At 47.2% G+C, this 20,101-nt stretch overlaps 1 protein-coding gene across 11 annotated transcripts in view; it reads right to left on the reverse strand.

The window, feature by feature from the left end:
* KCNQ2 (potassium voltage-gated channel subfamily Q member 2) overlaps nt 1–20,101 on the reverse strand; it is a 74,396-nt gene that overhangs the window by 23,969 nt on the left and 30,326 nt on the right. For 4 of the 11 annotated variants that reach the window (XM_027645823.1, XM_027645821.1, XM_027645830.1 and 1 more), the window contains exons 8-11: nt 19,806–19,900; nt 16,597–16,626; nt 12,091–12,159; nt 10,187–10,216 (exon numbers count right to left, since the gene is read on the reverse strand). In XM_027645823.1, coding sequence (XP_027501624.1) covers nt 10,187–10,216; nt 12,091–12,159; nt 16,597–16,626; nt 19,806–19,900 — 224 coding nt within the window. Of the gene's footprint in view, nt 1–4,632; nt 4,687–10,186; nt 10,217–12,090; nt 12,160–16,596; nt 16,627–19,805; nt 19,901–20,101 lie in introns of all 11 variants that reach the window. The other 7 variants (XM_027645820.1, XM_027645819.1, XM_027645824.1 and 4 more) reach the window with 3 other exon arrangements.

Below are 20,101 nucleotides of genomic sequence, written 5' to 3' on the forward strand. Positions count from 1 at the left end.
CAACACCTGATACAACCTGGTTTTTTTAACACAGATGACATGAGACAACACAAACAATTAATTGAAATTTTTCCTTCTGCCATGCAATTTTCTCCTTGGAAATGACACCTGGAATCACATGCAAGTACAATCCCTGCAGAGGAGAATGCTGTTGGGGTCAGCAGGAGCTGGTAGGAGAAAGTCCCAAAGAAATACAGACATATATAGGGATATATGTTGCCAGCTAATCCAAGATCATGTTCTCATTCAACCAGAAAGTCATGCAGAGGCACGTGGAGTGTCTTGGAGAAGTGGTGTTTGGATGTCACTCAAGAGGATGGTAAATGAGCCTCAGTTCAGTGGAGAGTGAACAGTTGGTGACATGAACATGAGGACAGCAGTACCCCAGCCACACACACAGCATGGACTGATGCTCACAGTTGTGCCCTGCTCGTGCCAGGCGAAGGGAAGGGAAAGAGAACGGTGGCTTTGCAACCAGAGACACAGATTATGGGAAGCCATAACATCCTAACAGGGTCTGCTTTAGCTCTACGTCCTCCTGACTGCTTTCAGTTGGCATCTATGAAAACATATTTGATAACAAAAGAATTACATTTCCAGGCTGACTTTGGAGATGGTTTAAAAAACTTTCAGCTTTTGACTTGAATTTAATGAAGGATAGAAGCTGAGTTGGTTTTTCTCTGCTGCCAGCCAAAAAATGAGAGCCCAGTGCTGGACAGACATGAAAGGGCCAGGGCTGATGGAGGGATTCTCACTGCTCTAGTGGGCTTTGCATTTTGGTTCATTTAAGTCCAACAGCTCAGCACTCAGCAGAGAAATTTTTGAGAGCTGACCTTCAAAATGAGCTGCCATCAGCCTCCTTAGGACACCAGGGGTTTGAGGTCCTGTTTGAAACACTCTGGTTTGGGGTTCATTCCAGTTCTCTACAGTATTAAATCAGCACTTTTAAAAAATGTGGACTCATTACATTAGCAGTAATTGTGGATCAATAAAAAGTATCAGTTGTAATGTCTTGTCATTGATTTTACACTATACTTGAACCATTACTTCTTTTTCTCCTCAGCTAGCCAAACTGAGTTGGACTAGTGCAGACTCAGATCCATCTCTGCATCCAAACTCAACCAGTATCAGTGCTCATTCTTCTGAAAAGCTGTGGCCAGGAGAAAGGGGTTGTCTCCTGTTGGTAAATGAGGTACATTTTTTAAATCCAGAGTTTGTGCTGAGCTCGTGGCATATGAGAACTGCTCATTAAAACCAAGCAGAAGTGCCAGTAATGAATGACAGCCTTTGTGGCTGACTGGGCTCCAGTCTGATTGCAGGTGTGAATAAGAGGCAGAAACCAATTACTGGGGATATGAAGGAAAGGAAAATACAACTGTGTGTGCAAAACTTGCCATGACTAAAACAGAAATCATGAGAGGGCCAAGCTCAAGCCTGGTTTGCCTCCAGTGATTTCAGGTGAATTCAGCCTAGAGGATGGAGTTTCTAGAAGCAGAATAACCTGGGAATAAGGGAAACAAAACATCAGCAGTGATCATGTCATGGTGAGTAATCCCTCTTCTTTTCCTCTTCCACAAACACAGTGGAGTCACTGGAACTATAATGGCAAAGACTGGGCTTGCCCCATCCCCACAGCCACCACGTAAGCATGGAAAAGCATGGGGCCTTGGATGAGTGAAGGGACACTGGAGCCAGCCTCATGTCTGTAACCTTGGCCTTTGGTATTCTGCAGCATTCCATTACAATCATCCCTCTCTTCCTAACTCACAGCCTTTTTTTTTCCCAAACTGATGCTGAGAGCTGTCAGACACCACATCAGCCACATCCTGCATGTCCTCCCAACCTTTTGCTATTCGCCAGCTCAGCTGTTTTGCATTTCAGGAGCAAAGCAGAACAGCCAGATTGCACCTCCAAGCTGGCTGATTGTTCCTGAGCGAGCTTTTAAGACACCTGCTACACCCAGAGCCACAGGCCAGCCAAAGGTTGTGCAAACACCTTTCCTTCACTGGCCTGGGTGCCACTTCTTCCCACTGTCAGGTCTCTGAGGTGCCTTCATCTGTGAGTGCACCAGGAAAAGTCTCTTACAAAGCAAAACACGATAGACCTGATAACCTGGCTTGGTGTAGTTACATTACTGTCTAAAAATGAATGTGTTATTGCACTAAAGATCATTGACTAAAGATCATTGGTTTAGTACATTAAGAAACCACAGCTTCTAAGGAGTTTCCTATTAATTTACCTACATTGAGTTTTCCATGATTGCTTCATCGTTTACGGTTATTTCGTTTTATGCATCCTAGATGAAGGCTTTTAGCACTCAGCCTTAGATGCATCAAAGTGCTGGCATCTGCCACAAGAGCCTGTGCAGTGGGGATTGTGGGCAGGCACCCAAGGGTCCAGGAAAACAAGACATCTGAATTATTTTTATGTCCCTTCACAGTTCACCTACAGTCATACTAAAGCACGGGGTGTATAACACTACATTCAGGATGGATGCAGGTAACAAAGATGCCCTTGTAGCTACTCCAAAGTTCCAGACTCCTTTTTTTACTGGAAGAACTACTGTCTGTAATCCTCCTTTTCAGGGTCACCAATGGATTAAGAAGACCTCGAGGCAATACTTTGTTCCATCCTCCCTTTCCCTTGCAGAACTCAAAATGGGGAAGATGAAATGAGGACCACAGTAGGAAGGAATTCAGTAGAAAAGAGAAAAAAACAATTACACTGGCTTTAGCAGTTAAAAATACATGCCTAGGAAGACATGCAAGGAAGACATTGAGATCAGAGTGGCTGATTTTCCAGAACACAGAACTTGACATGGACAGATGAGAGGACAGCATTACGAACAGCACTGCTCGTTTTCATCTCTGCCAAAAACAACCTCAACATTAAGCAACTGAAAAGAGGCTTTCTCTGGGGAGAAGTCCTTGCTCACACTATGCCTCCCCAGATAAAACAACCTCACCTGTCAAAAGGAAACACTGCAGAAGTCAGGATAATTTTTTCAGCTAGACTATTGACCAAATCTTTGCCATTTGGAAATGTCTCGAAACGCTGCCTGTGCACCTGCTGATCACCCATTATTTAAACCACACCTTTCAAGGCTAAACTTCAAGGAAGGCCACAGCATCATCAAAACATGCAGCAGGAGGCTGACTCAAAGGTTCAGGCTATTTATGCCAGTGTAAAGAATTTCCTACCATGGAGAACTGCTCATTATGAACCCTACATCATGCCCCATTCCTCTTTGTTACCCATTCAGAGATGGGATTTACCACTCTACTTCTGAGCTCCTGGTACACATGAGCCTCAGGCATGAGTCCTATCCTCTAGACTGACAGATAACAAAAACAGCCAGCAGGTCAAAAAAATTGCAAGAAAAGAAAAGATACAAGTTGAAACAATTAATGAAGAAAATCAGAGATACATATACTGTTAGCACTGTAGTTTTTATACTTTTAAAGCTGTAGTTTGTTGGCTTTCTGAGGGAGACAGAGACTGGTGATTTTGAGAATTCAAACGGACTCCAAAAAAGAGCATGCAAAAATCCGAGTTCACAAACATGCGGCATCACTCAGTGCCCTGCCACTCCTGGGCTGTCCACCTGCCTGGCTGCGGGGTGAGGAGCTGAGGGGGGGTCCCCTGCCAGCATTCACAGCATGCAAACTCTGGGCAGAGGGAAATTCTCAAGAAGGTGCATGTTTGCTGCTGAGAAGCAGTGCCTGAGGTGGGGGAAGAGACTCTTCCAGTGCAGGTGTGGATGTAGACGTATTTACGCACAGGTAACACGAGGTTTATGTGTCTGTGTACCCTTATGGCCACCGGGGTGCTAAGGGATGCTCGCTGGGAGTTCCCTGAAGCCACCTAACAATTGTCAGCTTGATGAAAGAGATGCAAACCCTGCTTGTACAAAACCCTCTGCTCTAGCTCTAGCTGTCTGTTCCCCACGGGGTCTAGAAACAGAACCATTCACAATGCCAATGTCAACGCTCAGGGGAACCCATGTCCCCTACGTCTGGCGGGACAGGCTGAGATTAGTCCTTCTCTAGCTGCATAGTAGAGGTGCTAGATAGGCAAGCCATGGCTTCCAAAGGCCACAAGACTAGGAAAGGTCAATTTGTCGTGTTCAGAGAGCCAAAGGAACGGTGACTGAGCAGAGGTAGGAAGCTGGTATTTCTCATGCTGCTAACTGGACATTGCTGTACAGTGCAATTCAATTTGCAAGGACTCCCTGGACCCTGAGGAGGGATGGAGTGATAGGGAGGAAGGGGTGTTTTTAAAAAAAAAAAATAAATTAAATTTTTAATTTTTCTTTTTTTTTTTTTTTATTTTTAATTTTTCATCATTTGTTAAACTTCATGTCCTGGCCTCCTCCCTCGCTCAGCAGACACCGGCTTGCTAGCCCAGAACAAATTCCCCATCCTCATCTCTTTGGTTCACGTGCTCTGCACGATCGGCAGACAAGGAAGCCTCTGATTTCTGAGCGGGCAGTGGGGAGGCTCTTCCACCTTTTTTTACTCATCTAGTACCTCTATTAAGCAGAGAAGTGATCAGAACGGGTGGTAGCAGGGTAGAGGGAGAATGAGCCGTGCAGCTTTTGATTAGTTTCGTGCGACGCATTTCCCGTGGTACCTAGAGTTTCCTGAGCAGCATCCACAAAGTGACTCTCTGCACGGTTTGCTCTTACTGGAAATGAGGGGAGAGTAAAAATTAGACCTGGAAGCAAATGCCAGACAGGAAACTTTTGATTACTGACTCTAGGTTTAAAAGACAGGTGTTTTGAGGGCCGGGTTCATGACAGGATTGTTCTCTTTGAGTGCTAAGTGAAAAGAAAAACTTTAAAAATCAAGAGGGTTTCTGAAATTTGTCTCACTGTGGTCAGTAAATTTCATTATTAGAACTGATGCATTCTGCATTGAGTTGGTGGCGTCAGTTTATCTACAGTTAACTACAGGAAGATTTTTTTCATCTGCATTGGAAACAAAAAAATACTCTCCTCTTCCTCTAGACAAATAAAAACCCCATAAGTTTTTTTAAATTGTCTAAGAAATGGAAATCCAAAACTTTAACTTGTTTTGTCAAACAATATCAAAAAAGCTCAAATTTCTTCTTTTTTTTTTTTTTTTTCCCAAAAAAATCCCCACTCACAAAGAGAAATAGTTAATCTGTGAATTATCTGCACTTCTCATACAGGAAATAGAGTTATATTAAGCCTGGCATTTAAAAAAATAAAAACAGATAAAAACGGGGTGTGGTGCAGTCCCTTATGGGAAGGGAGTTGAACATCTGTATTCACACATCTGGTTTTCATGGTGCTTTTTAGACAGGCCCTACCACTTTTGGGGAGTTACTGACTTTGACAAGGCACCACCACAGCTCCATCCCAAATCGTTGCTCAGGCACTGCCCTGCCAGGAGATCACCACCACGACCAGGGTCCTCCACGCCATGGAGCAGCCCTCTACCTGTGGAAGGGGAATGACGTGGTCCCCATCACCCCACCAGGCCACCAACCACCAGCAGGCAGCACTTGCCAAATTCATGGGCAGACTGAAAATGCTGAAGGGCATCAAACCCCAATTTCGTGTTGCACTTGAAGTCAGCAGTCGGAGGAGCTCGTGGGCACAGCATCCCATGCAAGCTCAGCCGACACCACCCTGGGCATCCTGGGGACTCCTCAGGTGCCCACAACGGCACCCCGCATCCCCAGGTAGCCCCAGGGACTGGTGGTGCTACTGGGGCTGTTCTGGAGCTGGCGTGGGAGTGGGACATTCAGCATGCAGAGCTTCAGGGAGACGTGTGGGTTACTCTCCTCTTAGCCTCTCCAGAAAGATGCAGTTCCTTCCGCGCAAATAATCCGCTCCCCTAAAGGCAACTGATTATTTCCAGATTACTGTCAGTCCCAGCATGAGTCTCTGACACCAGTTTAATTGGTTAGAAGGGCAAATGCCAGCCTAGGCTAATGTGGCCCCTCAGGCTCCTGTGATTGGCCCTGGTTTCCACGGGCAGTAGAGGTTAGGGACACCTCGGACACCCTAGGCTGGATGAGCAGGGGCCCACTGAGTCAACCAAAGGCATCCTCCAGTGCATACAAAAGCCTTAATCACACCCCTGGACAGAGATATTAATGTGTGTATCTCAGACAGACATAAACATACACTGATAGAGAGATATACACACAGATATACACACACGCTACAAGGTGGCCCAGTCCAGCATCCACTCAATCCATGGCCAAGGTTCTGCTGAGTTCATTGGGGTCAAGGACAAACCACAGCTGAGAACAACCTTCCAAAGAGGTTCTTCTCATTACCTACAGCACTGAACTCATGCTGGACAAAGTAATCTGAGTTTTAGCTTCCCAGTCCCCTGGAATCCTTCTGTTTCTTTTTCTCTGATATTAATGTATTATTACGATCATTTGGCTCATTAATTTTTAGCTTTTCATCTCATTGTATTTTGGAAAATACAAGAGGAATAAATGTGGTCATGGATGCCTTCAGATGTTTATCAAACCATCTGTTAAAGAGCATCTGAAGCCCACATTTTGTACAGGAGCCTCCATAGCCCTGGCTAACCATGTGTCTTTTTGACATTATAATCAAAGCAAAATAAACAGAAATGAGATGCCACAGCTAATTTCACCCCTAATTAACAGAAGAGTAATCACACCCCATTAACAGTCTGTTCTGCTGCCTTTCTGCAGCAGAAGGGGTGAGGAAAGCACCACCACAGAGCAGCCCCACCTCCCTGGGATATGAGGCAGAGAGGATTCGATTTGGATCCTGCATGACAGCAGTGGTCTTAGAGGTGTGATGGGTTCTCAGTGCCCAGGCAGCACAGCCAGCCTGGGGAGGGGCAGGGGGGCACTGCTCAGCCAGGGCAGATGGTAGGGTGGACACAGCACCCAAAGCAACAGGTAACAGGAGGCCCTGAAAGCTTTACTTTTTTAAAAAGGGAGGAAAATAAAAGCAGGGGAAGAGGTATGTAGCATGTAGAAAAAGGCAAGCCTCTTTTCTGCTCCTCACAGCCTGGCCTCCACATCTGGGGGAGGTGAGCTCCTGGCCCCCGAGCAGGTCAGAAAGGAGCTTTCCCAGCACTTGGTCTCGGATGGATTCAGACAGGCTTGTGGTGGAAAACAAAACAGAAACAACAGAGAAAGGACATAACCTGTCTCTCAGATCAGCTGTCCCACTTTATGCCAAGACCAAATCAAAAGCCACCTGAGGTGACCTTGAGCCCCTGCAACACTAACCCCATCACCTCCTCACATCCTCCCACCCTCGGCAGCAGCTCTCTGAGTGCTGCCTGGGCAGAAATCAGCATGGCCACAGCAGCACCGGGGTCAGAGGGCAGCATCACCACTGTGAACAGGCATGACCCTGACAGCCACCCTGTGAGCTGGCAGAATGCTTGGGATGCTCCTTGCCCTCACAAGGCAATGTTTTTCCTGCACAGCACATTCCTAAAAGCTGTGCCAGCATCCCTTCTCTAAATCTCTAAACTTAAAATACATTAAGATGCAAAATAGTGAGAAAACTCTTTCTGTTTCATTTGCTGTAAGGACTTTGTGGTGTATCAATCATGGAAAGAGGGATATAGGAAATCAGCCACTCCCTACACATCACTACACCTGCTATCTCCAGCTGTTAGACTGTTCCCTTACAGCAATGGAAATGGAGAGTGGCAAATCCTTTACCAGCTGAAGCAATAAAAGCTTGGAGTTGGGTTCTGCTATGAGAGACAATTCATCCCCAGGAGCTTCCTGAGTGAAGCATCATCAGCGACTGGGTGATTAACTATTGGGTGGGCAGAGAAACAGGATGAGTTCTCTTTTCTAAGGGCAGGATGACACACTGAGCATCACCAGGAGGCTGCTAGAAATTAAAGTGGGTGGAAGATCTGGGATGTGAATGCAAAAGATCCAGAAAATTTTTTTGGGGAAAATAGGTAATTTGGTCCTCCCTTAACGCAAAATTCCTTCCTGAGGTCTGAGACATTATCAGGCAGAAAGAGGACAGTGGGAGCAGGTAGAACTGATATTGTCCTAACAAAACAGAAGGAAAGAGCTTTGGTGCTGCCATGGCAGCTGAACTAAACAATATGGAACATACTCTAATGTTATTTACAGAGCAGCTGCAGACCCTCAGCTTAAGCCCTCCTGGGTCTGGGTTTAGCAACAAAACCCATCGGTGTCACAAGAGACAGATGCATCACAGGAGCAGGAAACAGCATTTAGAAATTACTCTGATGAAGGACCTATATATAGTAAAAAATACTCTGGAAAAGGACAGAGGAGGACTATTTTTACCTCTTTCTGTGACATAAGATTGAGAAGGCAATGTAGAAAATGAGCAGGGAGAAACCTGCAAACTTTATGAAGAAATATTGTATACAACCTAATGTTTTAACTGGTGAATATGAACCCTGTAAGACAGGACTGAGATTCAAAAATAAGAAATAAACTAGTGCCTGAAAAATAAGACTAATACCTATGATTACAGAGCTGCTGGTTGATGTGACCCTGTGAGGGACTGCTGGACCTCAGATCTCCTCTTCTATGGAGCTGATGGAGCTGAACAGAGAGTTTGTCTCATTGTCACATTGTGAGAAATGTGGATTTACCCTTTAATGCATCCAAAGTATATCACTGGCTGAGACAGAGCAGCGGAGCAGCCAGACCCTGGGATGAAATGCTGACCCTCCTGATGCCACAGGCAGGTAGGCAAGATTTCAGCCTTAGTCTGCTCCCAGAGAGCCCTTCTCATGTAATGTTCCCTGCTTTAATAATGCTGGATGGAGGCTGCCTTTTCTCAAGCTACACTTGAGACCCCAAATAGGAAAAAAAAAAAAATCTGGATAGTTGAAACATGATCTTGGAGATTTGGGTTATTTGGCAGGAAAGTGGATGGAATGCCACAAAGGTTCTGCTTGCAAAGAAAAGCTCAAATGAAAGACAGAAAAAAAGAAGAAGGGGAGAGGGGGAAGGAAGGAAGGAAGGAAGGAAAGAGGAAAGATTAAATTTTCCACTCTTTAGTCAGCACCATATCTACCCAGATATCTTTGGTTGGCTTTTATGCCACGGAAAAATTAGTTTCTGGCCTCTTATAAGCTAAAAGGCATGGCTGAGAGGTACATCTGCAGAATGCCAGGCTCTAGCTGTACTTCTGAAAAACATATTCATTGTTGAGAAAATTTAGGCTGTAAGCTATGTTTTGAGGTATGAGATGGAAGATCTGAAAGCCAAGCAGATGATCTCCAAAGATCATCAGTTCTGCGTCTCTTCACCCAAGAAAAAAAAGAGATTTGTTCCCAGAGTTACTTCTTAAAAGAACTGGGAAAATATAGGACAAAAAAAAAAATCCCAGAATCAAACACTTTAAAGAGGATGAAAAGTATCCTAAGAGTATCCCAAACACCAGCCCTGTTGCTTTCCCTGGGACACGTGAGTAGCAAAAGCTCTCCCGTAGGTGAGATTTACAGCTGCCCTTGGAAAGTGCTCGCTACGTTTCAGACCACGCTCTGCGTCGTGGACTCGAGGCGTGGAGGGAAGATGGAGCAGGGACTGTGCCTCATCCAGAGGGAAGGGGATAGAGAAGGGGTGTCTCTAACATGCCACGCTGCGCCGTGTCAGAGAGCCCTCCTGTGTCCCACGGAGCAGCAGGTCGGCGCGGCCCCGTGCAGTTCCCTGCAGCGAGAGGAGCTCAGGAGAAGTTGCTGACTTGGTGACACGGTGATGGCTTCGTGTTCCCATGTCACCTCTGCCCAGCAGGGCCTTGGGTGACGGAGACACGGGCAAAGCATCACCCACCCATCGGCACACGTTGAGCCCGCGTTATGCTACTCCAGCTACGACTCCAGCAACGAAATAAAACAAAGAAGCATAAACCAAAGCCCTGCTGTCACCCCGGGTGAGTGTCTGCCAGCTCTGCCCGTGCTGCCACCACTCTCCCTACCTCCCCCAGCCTCGCTACCCTCGCAGCTACAGCCCGAGGCAGACTGGAAGGAGGATATGATTTAAGGTCCAGCATACACGTGGATACATTGGACTGGCACAGCACAGAACAAGCACGTCAATACCTAGAATGCTTCCCTCGATGGCGCCACGACATGGTACACACACGCACACACGTACACAGAAATCTACAGGGAATGCATGGGAATGGCGTGTTGGCAGTGATACAGACCTTGGCGATGGTTCGGGCTGCTGCTCTTTCCTTTAAACAGAAGCAATAGTACATTAGCATGGTGTCAGGTGGCAAAAAGATGTTGCTGCTTCACTGTTAAAACAGAACGAAACGACAATACCAAACAGTACAACTAAGTGGAAGTTGTGGACAGAAGAAAGGGAAAGGAGCGCTTAATTCCTGGAGTTTCTGGCCTGGACAGAAGATCACTGGAGACTCACACAACCTCAGAGAAGACACATACAACGCACAGGGTTGAAGAGTTTATCCCAACCCATCCTTGTGCCTACGCAGGACTGAGACACCTGAGGGTCGTGTGATTTGTGTGAGCACAGGAGGACTTCTGTGGGCTCAGAGAGCGGCCCCCTTCCTTTGGAATTGCACTGTCCTGATGTTTCTGCACACGGGGAAGAGTTTGAATGGCTCCCACGATCCTGCATTCTTTTTTCCTCCCTGGCCACTGGGACAGAGCCAATGTCAGATCTCCGGATCGTGGATTCAAGCTGCAGTGCCAACAGAGGGTGCTGGGAAGGGCACGTGGGTGGGAAGGAGCACAGACCCCTGCCCTGACATCCTGACACCCCAGGTGGGGTTTCTGCCTCCAAAGCCTTTGCAGCTACTTTACTAAAGTAACTGGCAAAGGCTACATGGAGGGAGTGGGACGCCACAATTTTTGTATGTGGTTTCCTACTGAGATCCCAAACTTGATTGCCCTGAAAAATCACTGAGGACAAAGTGAGCTGAACACCTACAAAAAGGCAGTCACGACACTGCAAGCCACGCTAAGGCCACACTGAAAAAAACATCTCACCTTCACTGACCAGGTATCGTGGTGGCATTTCCCTCCAGCAACAAGGAAAACCTGTTCTGCTTTCAACTATTCACAACCTCTACACAATGGGGAATTGCACTTAGTGTGGGACCCCAATCAGCCTTGCCCCTGCAGCCCCCCAAGAGAGGGAACAGACTGTGTTTCTCAGCAGATACAGGTCTGTCTTCCCTAACACAGAACACAGATGCTCTCTGAGCATGATGCTGTACCAGCCCTGGCCCTGCCACTACTCAGCAGTGACTGTTGAGACCTTCACAGACCCTGCCCCCTCTCCCTTTGGCTAAAGGCAGCAGCTGGAGAGACTAAAAAAATCCCCTCCACCCTCTGCTCCTCGCTCAGAAAAGCTTGGAAGCCCAGCCTCAGTCACTAGCTCAAATACTCATATTTTAATGCTTTCAGGCTGACCCAGGGGTGTACAGATCTCTGTTCTTTGCTGAGGCACACAGCCCAGGGCAGGTCCCCTCCCGTGCATCCCCAGCGGGCCCTGATGCCCACCACCACAGCCAGCATCTCTCCATCCCTCCCAGGGCCTGCAGGCTCCCCATTCACCAACAGGGCAGCCTTGACTGCTGAAAACCCCAAGAATTACCCCTCCTGAGCAGAGGGTGAAGCTGCAGGACTCCTGACCTTTTGGGACAATCTCATATACCTTACCACAGCAAATTTAGCAAAAATCTCTCACTGCTGCAACCTTGTCTGCACTCACTGGAGGGAACAGAGAACGAATTAACACATTGTGGGCCTGAATCTCCTCTGAGGGTGTTGAAGAGCAAAAAGGTCAGAGGAAAGCTGGGAAAACCACCTCAATCACCCTCTTTGAGAATACAACTTTTCCTTGTCAGTCAAGCACTGTGACATTGCTCCAGAGCCAAGTGAGGCTGAAGGAATTCATGTAGAGCACGGGAGAGGGACAGGGAGGAGGTCACTGAAGGACCCATGGGGGACCAGCTGTCAAACCTCTCACATCTTCAAGGCTGTCTGTATGCAAAAACCAGGAAGGTAAAAAAGAAAAGAAAAAAAAAAAAAAGGTTGCAAAGTGTGTGCTTTCCAAACTCTCTTAACTCTTGCTAACCTGAATGTCAGTCCCGACTTGCTCTTCAGGTTCCTCAGGAGCTCCAGCTGGTTCAGAGGAGGGATTAGTCTAGAGGGAGAAAACAAAGGCCATTAACATACAGACAGAGGTGATTCCAGAGCCTCCTGCCTTGGCAACTTCCCCCGCTGCCCCATCCTTTCAACCAGAACCAGCTTTGTGCCATCAACTGCAACTGGGGAACAGCTCAGGAAGGATGGAGAGGGATTTGGCTGCTGCTTCCAGCAGTGTCCTAAGGCAGAGCAGTGGGGTAGGAGAGAGAAAAAGACAGCAAGAGAGAGAGAGAAACTTGTCTGCACCATTGGATTTTGAACCTCCCCAAAACCAAGTGGCTGCCAGGATTCCTGGGCAGCCCAGTGGTGTTTCGGCAGAGCTGTTTCACCACCTGTAGTCTGGCAGGTTGGCATTGCTGTGGTTGGAGGTCAGCACTTTGGATGTGTGCTAAGCAGAAACTCCAATTTTGGGGCAAAATGGGAAAAATCAACCCTGCTGTTCTTGGGAATGTGGGAAGGCAGGGGAAGGAGCAGCTTATGGGGCAGAGAAAACCTCAGGTTGTGGCCATCCCAGCAGAAACAGTAGTGTGCTCCAGGGTCAAGTTTAACCAATTCTTTACTGTCCATGTCAGGTTTTGCCCTAGAATTAGGCAAAATCCTGTCTTGTTGCCTTCTAGGAACCATGGGCTTCCTTCCTTTCTCAGTTACAAAAAAAGAACCTGATGGTGGGAATCCTAGTTAATAATTGAAAAAAAACCCAAAGAACAAATACCCTGTGGCCTGTCCTGCTTTTGTGCTAAAAGCCATTGAATTAGCTCCTACATCCACTTTTGGTTTCTTCCCTCAGACCCTGAGAGGCTGGGGCTTTCTCCATAAATATTTAATGCTGACATTCACAGCCAGGTTTTCAACCAAGAGAAACATAAGCAGGAGGCGTGGGGGGGGAGGACAGAGAACGTTGCACAGGGCTGGGAAGAGCAGCATCTGCATTCAGGGTCAAGGCCAATGGGGCTCATCTCATGACTGGCTGCAAAATCCTCCCCGGGCCACCAGCGTGCCCTTGTCAAACTGTGGAAGTGCCACATGCCACTGCTGTGCCCAGAGGGTGCAGGGTCAGCACAGCAGCTGCCTCGGGTCACGCTGGTGACAAGTGTCTCAGGGATGAAGGGAAGGAGCTGGGAACAGGCTGCCTGTGCCTGCCCACATCCACGACAACCCAGAGTGCCACAGCCCCAAGGCAGCCTGTACTTATGGCTTGGCTGGAAAATGAGCCCCGCAGGTTTTAATGGAAGCAAGAAGGATCTCCTCAAGCTGTCCCAAAACTGCAACTCAGGACGGGAAGGAAAGGAGTGCAGGGCCTTGCAGACTAACAGGCTGGTCTCAGCTGAGGTGCTGTAAGAAATGGGGCTCCTGCTCACTGTAAAATAAAGGCAGAGATATTCATGCCCACATTTTTTCAGCCATTATGAGACCAGTAGTTTCACATTTCAGAAAAAAAAAAAAAAAAACACAACCAACTGGAAAAGCCTCTTCTCCTCTGCATGCATGAAACTTATCCTCAAAACATCAGTTGCTCAGCAGAGATTTGGTGTTCACAAGACTGAGGCAATCAGAAAATTTTCCAATTCTAAGTATGGAGAAAAGAATAAAAATAGGCCTGAACATTTTGGCTCAGCTCCCCAGTCCAGCTCTGTTCGCTTCCATCCAGAGAAAAGCACATCCTGATCTGCTGAATTAATGATCCTCTTCACTCCAGTCGTCAGGATGAAGCTGACCTTGGTTCAGTGGAGGAGTGCATGAGTGCTGGGCTGTCACCTCCCTTCAAACCCATCGTAGGGGTTGGAGATTCATTCCAAGATGGGAGAGGTGGTGCATAAAATCAAGCACAAAGTGTACTCAGCAGCTAATGAAGGGTGCACAACTGTTCTTTGGTGAGTTAGCTTCTCAGGGAGGTCCATACCCAGCAGAAAACAGCCCTACTTTCTCCAGCTGGGATCACAAATCCAGGGCTCTCACTCATGCAAGTCTCAGCTGAAGAGCTCATCAGCTCACTAAATTGAAGGATTCAGGATTCCAAAAGGAGCTACTTCTTTTGCATTAGCCCATGGTCTGCACTGTGCTGAAGGTGGCCACCTCTTGGTGGCCATGTTTCCATGCAAAGGTACAGAGACACAGCAAACACAGAAATTCACCATTTCTGTGGTTGGTTGATGGGCCTGGTAAACATGAGATGGAAATAAGCAATATTTTACTGAAATAATAACAATAATTATTAAAAATGGGTGTAAACTCATCCATGTACTTGACCTGAAATTTAATCTCAATTAAATGCTCAGCCTAACCTGTCACTGCAAGAGCAGCCTGGGGAACAGCTACTGCATCGCACCATTTCTCCAGAACCTCAAAAACAAACAAACAAAAAAAAGGCAGAACTCTGCACAGCTCTTTAACTGAGCTTTGCTATGAAATGCTGGATGCATGGCCCTGTATGCCCAGGGGGGCAGGTGATGCAGGTGCCACCGTGTCCTGCAGAGACGTGCAGAAAGCACCTCTGGCTGGGGCGCCTCATGTTTTCTCTCTCTCCTCCTGGTCCGTGTGTCACTTGTTAGCAAGGGAAGCACGTTTTGGTTAAGGGGGAGCTGGGTGAGGAGCTCTGCACACCAGGGAACACACACAGCTCATGCCACCCACCACAGAAACACTGCTGCAGGGGAACCCAGGGGAACCCACAGCTGCTCCCATCACCCCACCCAGGGGAGCACAGAGAAACGCGACAGTAACTCCAGGTGCCGGCTACCACATCCAGAGGGAAGGCAGACCTGCTATTCCTGGCAGCACAGATAACTTTCAAGCATTAGGGGACAGTGGGGATATCATGCCTCGGGCCAGGACACCACCAGAACCCCACAACACAAGGAGGGCAGCAGGACACAACACAGGGGGGAGCGTACACAGACACGCACACACACACCACGACACGCACACAGAGACAACGATGATTTGTTTGAACAGTCCCAGTAGGAACAGTTAGGGAGAGGGTGGCAAGGAGATGGATGCTGGAATGGGATGGGGGCCTAAATTAGTCTCCATGCTATGCTAGAGTTCCTATGAGCAGCCAATTTTTACCCTAACCATGACTTTATGTCTCCAGCTAAAGCTATTTTTCACAACTGAGAACATTTATGAAACTCATAAAATACTTTATTACAACCAATGGGATGGAAGTGGCACATTCTTATTTCACTCCCAGCAGTAGAAAAATGTCTGATTCTCAAAACAGACTGTTGTTCAGCAGAACAGGAAAATATATTTTTAACATTATACTTGCAGTTCATTGATGCAATTTGGTGTAAATTAAGCACACAAAGCTGTAAGTGTGATTTACTAAGGCTATAAAACTTACATTTGTGAAAACTGGAGTTGGGTTTGGAAATCAGACACTAAATCACATCAGCTCTAATGGCATTACTGCCTCTAGTGAGGATTTAAGCTGCTCTAAAAAGAGAGCTTGGCCTGCAGTCTTGAAATGCAAGTCATTTATTCCCCATCTTAAAATATTAACTTGACTACACCTTCAGATACCCATCTCATTTAAAATATGCCTGTGATTTGCAAATCTACTCCTTTCTGCAGAACCTGAGATAACATTATTTATCATAAATCTTACACAGTCACATCCAGGTCTTTGCATTTGGATTGGTCCCAAAAGGTTAAGTCCCAGATTGAATAACTGTGGCTAATAACTGCTTGGCTCTAGGCCGGTCTTGGAAGGAAAAACTGAAATGGAAAAGTCCTGCTGAGATGAAACATCTTTTTCCCAAAAATCAGACTGGATTACTCAAAGAAATGAATGATTATTTCAGTTTAGCATCCCAGATCTTTCTCTCCTCCACATGCTGTCCTCAAAAGCAGGCACAGCAGCTGTGGGGATTTTATTCTGTGCTCCCACTGATGGGTCCCATGGTGCCACCACACCAGCAAACTCAGCAAAGCCAGCATTACTGGGTGGGCACAGCTCCTGCAGCACAGAGCCAGATAAATGACACAATGAAGGGTGGGAAAAGAGGGCTGGAGAAAGGGAACACGCAGGAGTGATGGCAGAGGGAAATGGAAGTATGAATGGGGACGTCTCCCTGTTAAGCGTTGCATGGATTGGAGGAGGTGGGTAAGACCATCAAGAAATCATCCTTAAAAAAGCAAGCTTATCAAGCACTCTACCATTCTCCTTCCTTACATCACCATTTTGGCAGAGTTTCCCAACACCTGAGTGTACCAATAGCTAAAATGGCCATGGAGGTGCATGGGGTTAGTCTGTCAGCAGCAGGAGGGGGCGTCTGCTTTGGGCTTTCACTCATTCCTTTGAAAAAGCTCATCTTCAGAGGTTTCTTTTTCTTTTTCTTTTCTTTTTTTAATTCAAGGCTTTGCATATTACAGTCCCAAATGAAGAACAAGGAGTGACATGACACACACTTTCAGAGTCACATGCACTTCATACCTGGAGGCACCATACGTTTGCGTTTGCGTGCTTTTCAAGAGTTTTCACCAAAGAAAACCAAAGGGATAAGAGAAAGAAAAACAGGGGGGGAAAGAGGTGGGGTGGAGGAAAGGGGAAAAAGAAACAGAATAAAGAAAATTAGCATATGAACGAAGTGTCTCCCCGGGAGCAGATGCTGTGGCCAGGCTCACAGGTGAGCACAGGAGCGGGGGCTGAGCTCGCTCCCGCTGTGGCTGGCTCAGAAACCACCACACACCCGTGTCACCCTCGGGGACAGGCAGCTGGCACCTTGCTCCAAGAGCAAATTGGCACCACAGAGCAGGGAAAGTGTGGGGGCCTCCCAGAGACCTTCCATGGGACATCCACAGCCCTCGGTTCCACCAGCCAGGAGCTCCTCAGGCTGGGCTGCTGACTTGGGCAGGATGTGCCCCATGGGTTTGTGGGTTTTTTTTAGTGAAGGCCAATATGTGAATGTAGTTGAGATCAAGGCTCTGCTCTCATGAATGACAATGAGAGCAAACTTTTTTTCCCAGTAAATCCAGTGGCTGATGCAGAACAGGTTAGGATGCCTGAGTGCACCAACCTACCCACGCATCACAACCCAAGCCACACCTGCACACAATGAAGCCTTGTGCATATTTCAGATTTGGTTCTAGCACATCTTGGATTTAAAGATTAAATTTGAGATTCTCTAAGAAGCCACCATATTTTCCCCAAACAAGTTAGAGCAGCTCTACTGCAGTGATTTGAGTGATGTTCTGGAGCCACGTGAGCTCCTCCAAGGCATGCGTAACAATTTGCTCATATCAAGCAGCCACGCCTTTTCAGAGATGCCTTGGGAAGACAGATGAGCTAAAGGCACAGGGCTCCTGCTATGAGGAATAAGCAGCCTGATGTTGAGCAGAAAGGGTGCCAAGGTACTGGTGACTGCAGATCACCCCTGGGGCACCAGGGAGGGGGATGTTGTGTTCCTCCAACCCACTTCCAAACCACGCCGTGGGTTGCAGACATGTGTCAGCAGCCATCACTTTCATGTGGTGCTGGGCTTGACGTGCTGCCACGGCTGCACCAGCACCAGCACAGGGCTGCCAGCGCCTGCCAGCCAGCTCAGGGAAGTGGGTGGGCAAGGAGAGATGGTCAGTGTGAGTGACAGAAGCTGCAGCCAGAACATACAGTTACTCCCTTTTAAAAAAAAAAAATAAAAAAATTCCAATTAATTTATCTGAGTGCACCTGAAATATATTCAGAAGGTGTTCACTGCTTTCCTGGTAAAAAATGCCATTTGACTAATGCCTGAATCCATCAGTGCACCCACAGCTCACTTGCTCAGGAGCTGGGATTTAAGGGAGAAGCTGGGACTGCAGTGAAACCCATGCCTGGGGAAGCCCAGGGTGACACTGCAGAGTGGGGCTGAGCAGCACCCACAGCATCAGCCAGTGAAACTGCTACAACCCTGCTACTCATCTGTCCTGGCTTCTTACTCAAGATAAGTGGGCTCTCTGAACTACAATTTTTTTTCTCTTTCTCCTCCCTAAAGTTTTTATTTAGCCCCTCCTGGAGCTCTTTAGCTTAGTTCTCCTCCTGCAGACCAGCTCCATTAGAAATACAGGTTTTAACAAGCGGATTAAGTAACAGGTAATTAAGTAACCCCAGTACTCTGCAATCAAAAGGGTGTCACTGCATGTCTGGCTGCGTGGTAAGTCCAGTAGTTCAAAGAGAATTAAAACCTGGCAAAATCCACTGACAAAAAGCCCTGGGTGTCTGCAGTTTGCAGTGGACTTTGGGCCAGGCTCCATCCTCACCCTCTCCAGTAGCTGATCCCAGCCAGTGTTGCAAAGGTACAGCTGGAAGGTCAGATACTGGGAGGGAGAGCTTCAATGGGTGGGTCTAATGCTATTGGAAAACAGCTTTGTTCTGGTTTGTTGGGCTGTTGTGGTTTTGGTTTTTTTAGAGAAAATCTTGAAGTTGGTTCATCAATTTCCAGGGAAAAAGCAACCAATCAGACACACACTGGGAATGAATCCAATAAAAACTTACTGACCACAATAATGTGACTTCCAACAGGTTTTTATGCTGGATTAAGAGGCTGGCTGCTGTGTTTTAAATATATACTAATGCTTACCCCAGGAAATACATCCAGACTGTCTGCCCAAGGGCTAAAAGACACCAGTAACATGGGAAAAAACAGGAAGGGATGATACCTACACTGGCACAACCCAGTGCTGGACCACAGCCCTGTGTGGGAGTAGGGAGATGGGGCACAGGGAGCCCCACCACACCCAACAAAACCCCACAGGAACATCTAACCAACGTGTCCAACCCCACTACAAACCCAGAGGGACCTGGGTAGCCCCCAAAAACACACCAGAAAGGGATGCAGGATGCAAATCCCAAGAGGCTGTGAATTCCCACAGCACTGCTCTAACCTTAACAAAATGGCTGGGTACAATAAGTAGAGCAGGTAAAGCAAGGCAGATGGATGCTGCCAAAACTCAGTGGTGTTTATCTGCCTCATCCATCAAGGCTCCACCATCCTTCCCTACTCCTGTCAACAGACTGGGATGGATAAATGAAATATAAGAAATGGGAAAACGCTCACTGAATCCTGAGTTGGTTTTCCTCATCTCAGAGAAAAAAAAGGAAAGGAAGGAGGACACAGGGTAAATGCACCCGGGAGAGTGCCAGGCGGTAAAAGGAGGGAGAGAAGTTTGCTGAAAGGCAGAAGGACCATTAGAGACCAGTTGGATCAGCAAGGAGAGCCTGGAAGGGCACGAGGAGCTGCAAGTAGGGTGAGGGCAGCTTTTACCTACGATCCAGAGCAGCTTGGAAGGAGGTCTTCACACCTGGGCACGGCAACTGTCACAACACAATGCAACTACCAGCAGACATGGAGAAATAAAGGGGAAAAGAAGAGCATGTACAACACACAGAGACGTGGAAAGAAAAAAAACACAAACAAACAAACAAAAAAAAGGCAACATGAAAATTAAAATCAAGTAAAAAAGAAATACAACATAAAATACAAAGCAAAAAAACTCTAAAAGACAAAGCATACACTGGCCCTTAAGAGCCTCTTGAAATCAATTTTTTCAATGAAAAAAAAACCAGAAACAAATAAATGAAACTATATATATAGATAACGGAAATAACTATGGAGGCAGTGGCATCACGAGGAAGGCAGTGGAAGAGGAAGCTGGAGGAGGAGGTACCTGTACATGGGGACGGTGACGGTGCGCTCGTAGTACTGCCAGGTGGAGTGCAGGTCTGTCCGGGACAGGTTGGTGGCATAAAATCTCCAAGCCGCCTGTGGGGGACAAGACACAATGGGGTTGTGGACCCAGGCATGGCCAGCACCACCCTCAGGTTTATAAACCTCAGCCAACTCTGACTCCTCCCTCTGTTTTCTATGGGATGGATCCAGCATTTTTGCCTCCTCCTTGATTTGATACATGACAAATCTGGGGTGGTACCATGATGCTCCTCACCATGTGAGCCTGGTTAAAAA

This window comes from Corapipo altera, unplaced genomic scaffold (assembly GCF_003945725.1).
Source record: "Corapipo altera isolate COAL_440 unplaced genomic scaffold, ASM394572v1 64, whole genome shotgun sequence".
Lineage (NCBI taxonomy): Eukaryota > Metazoa > Chordata > Aves > Passeriformes > Pipridae > Corapipo > Corapipo altera.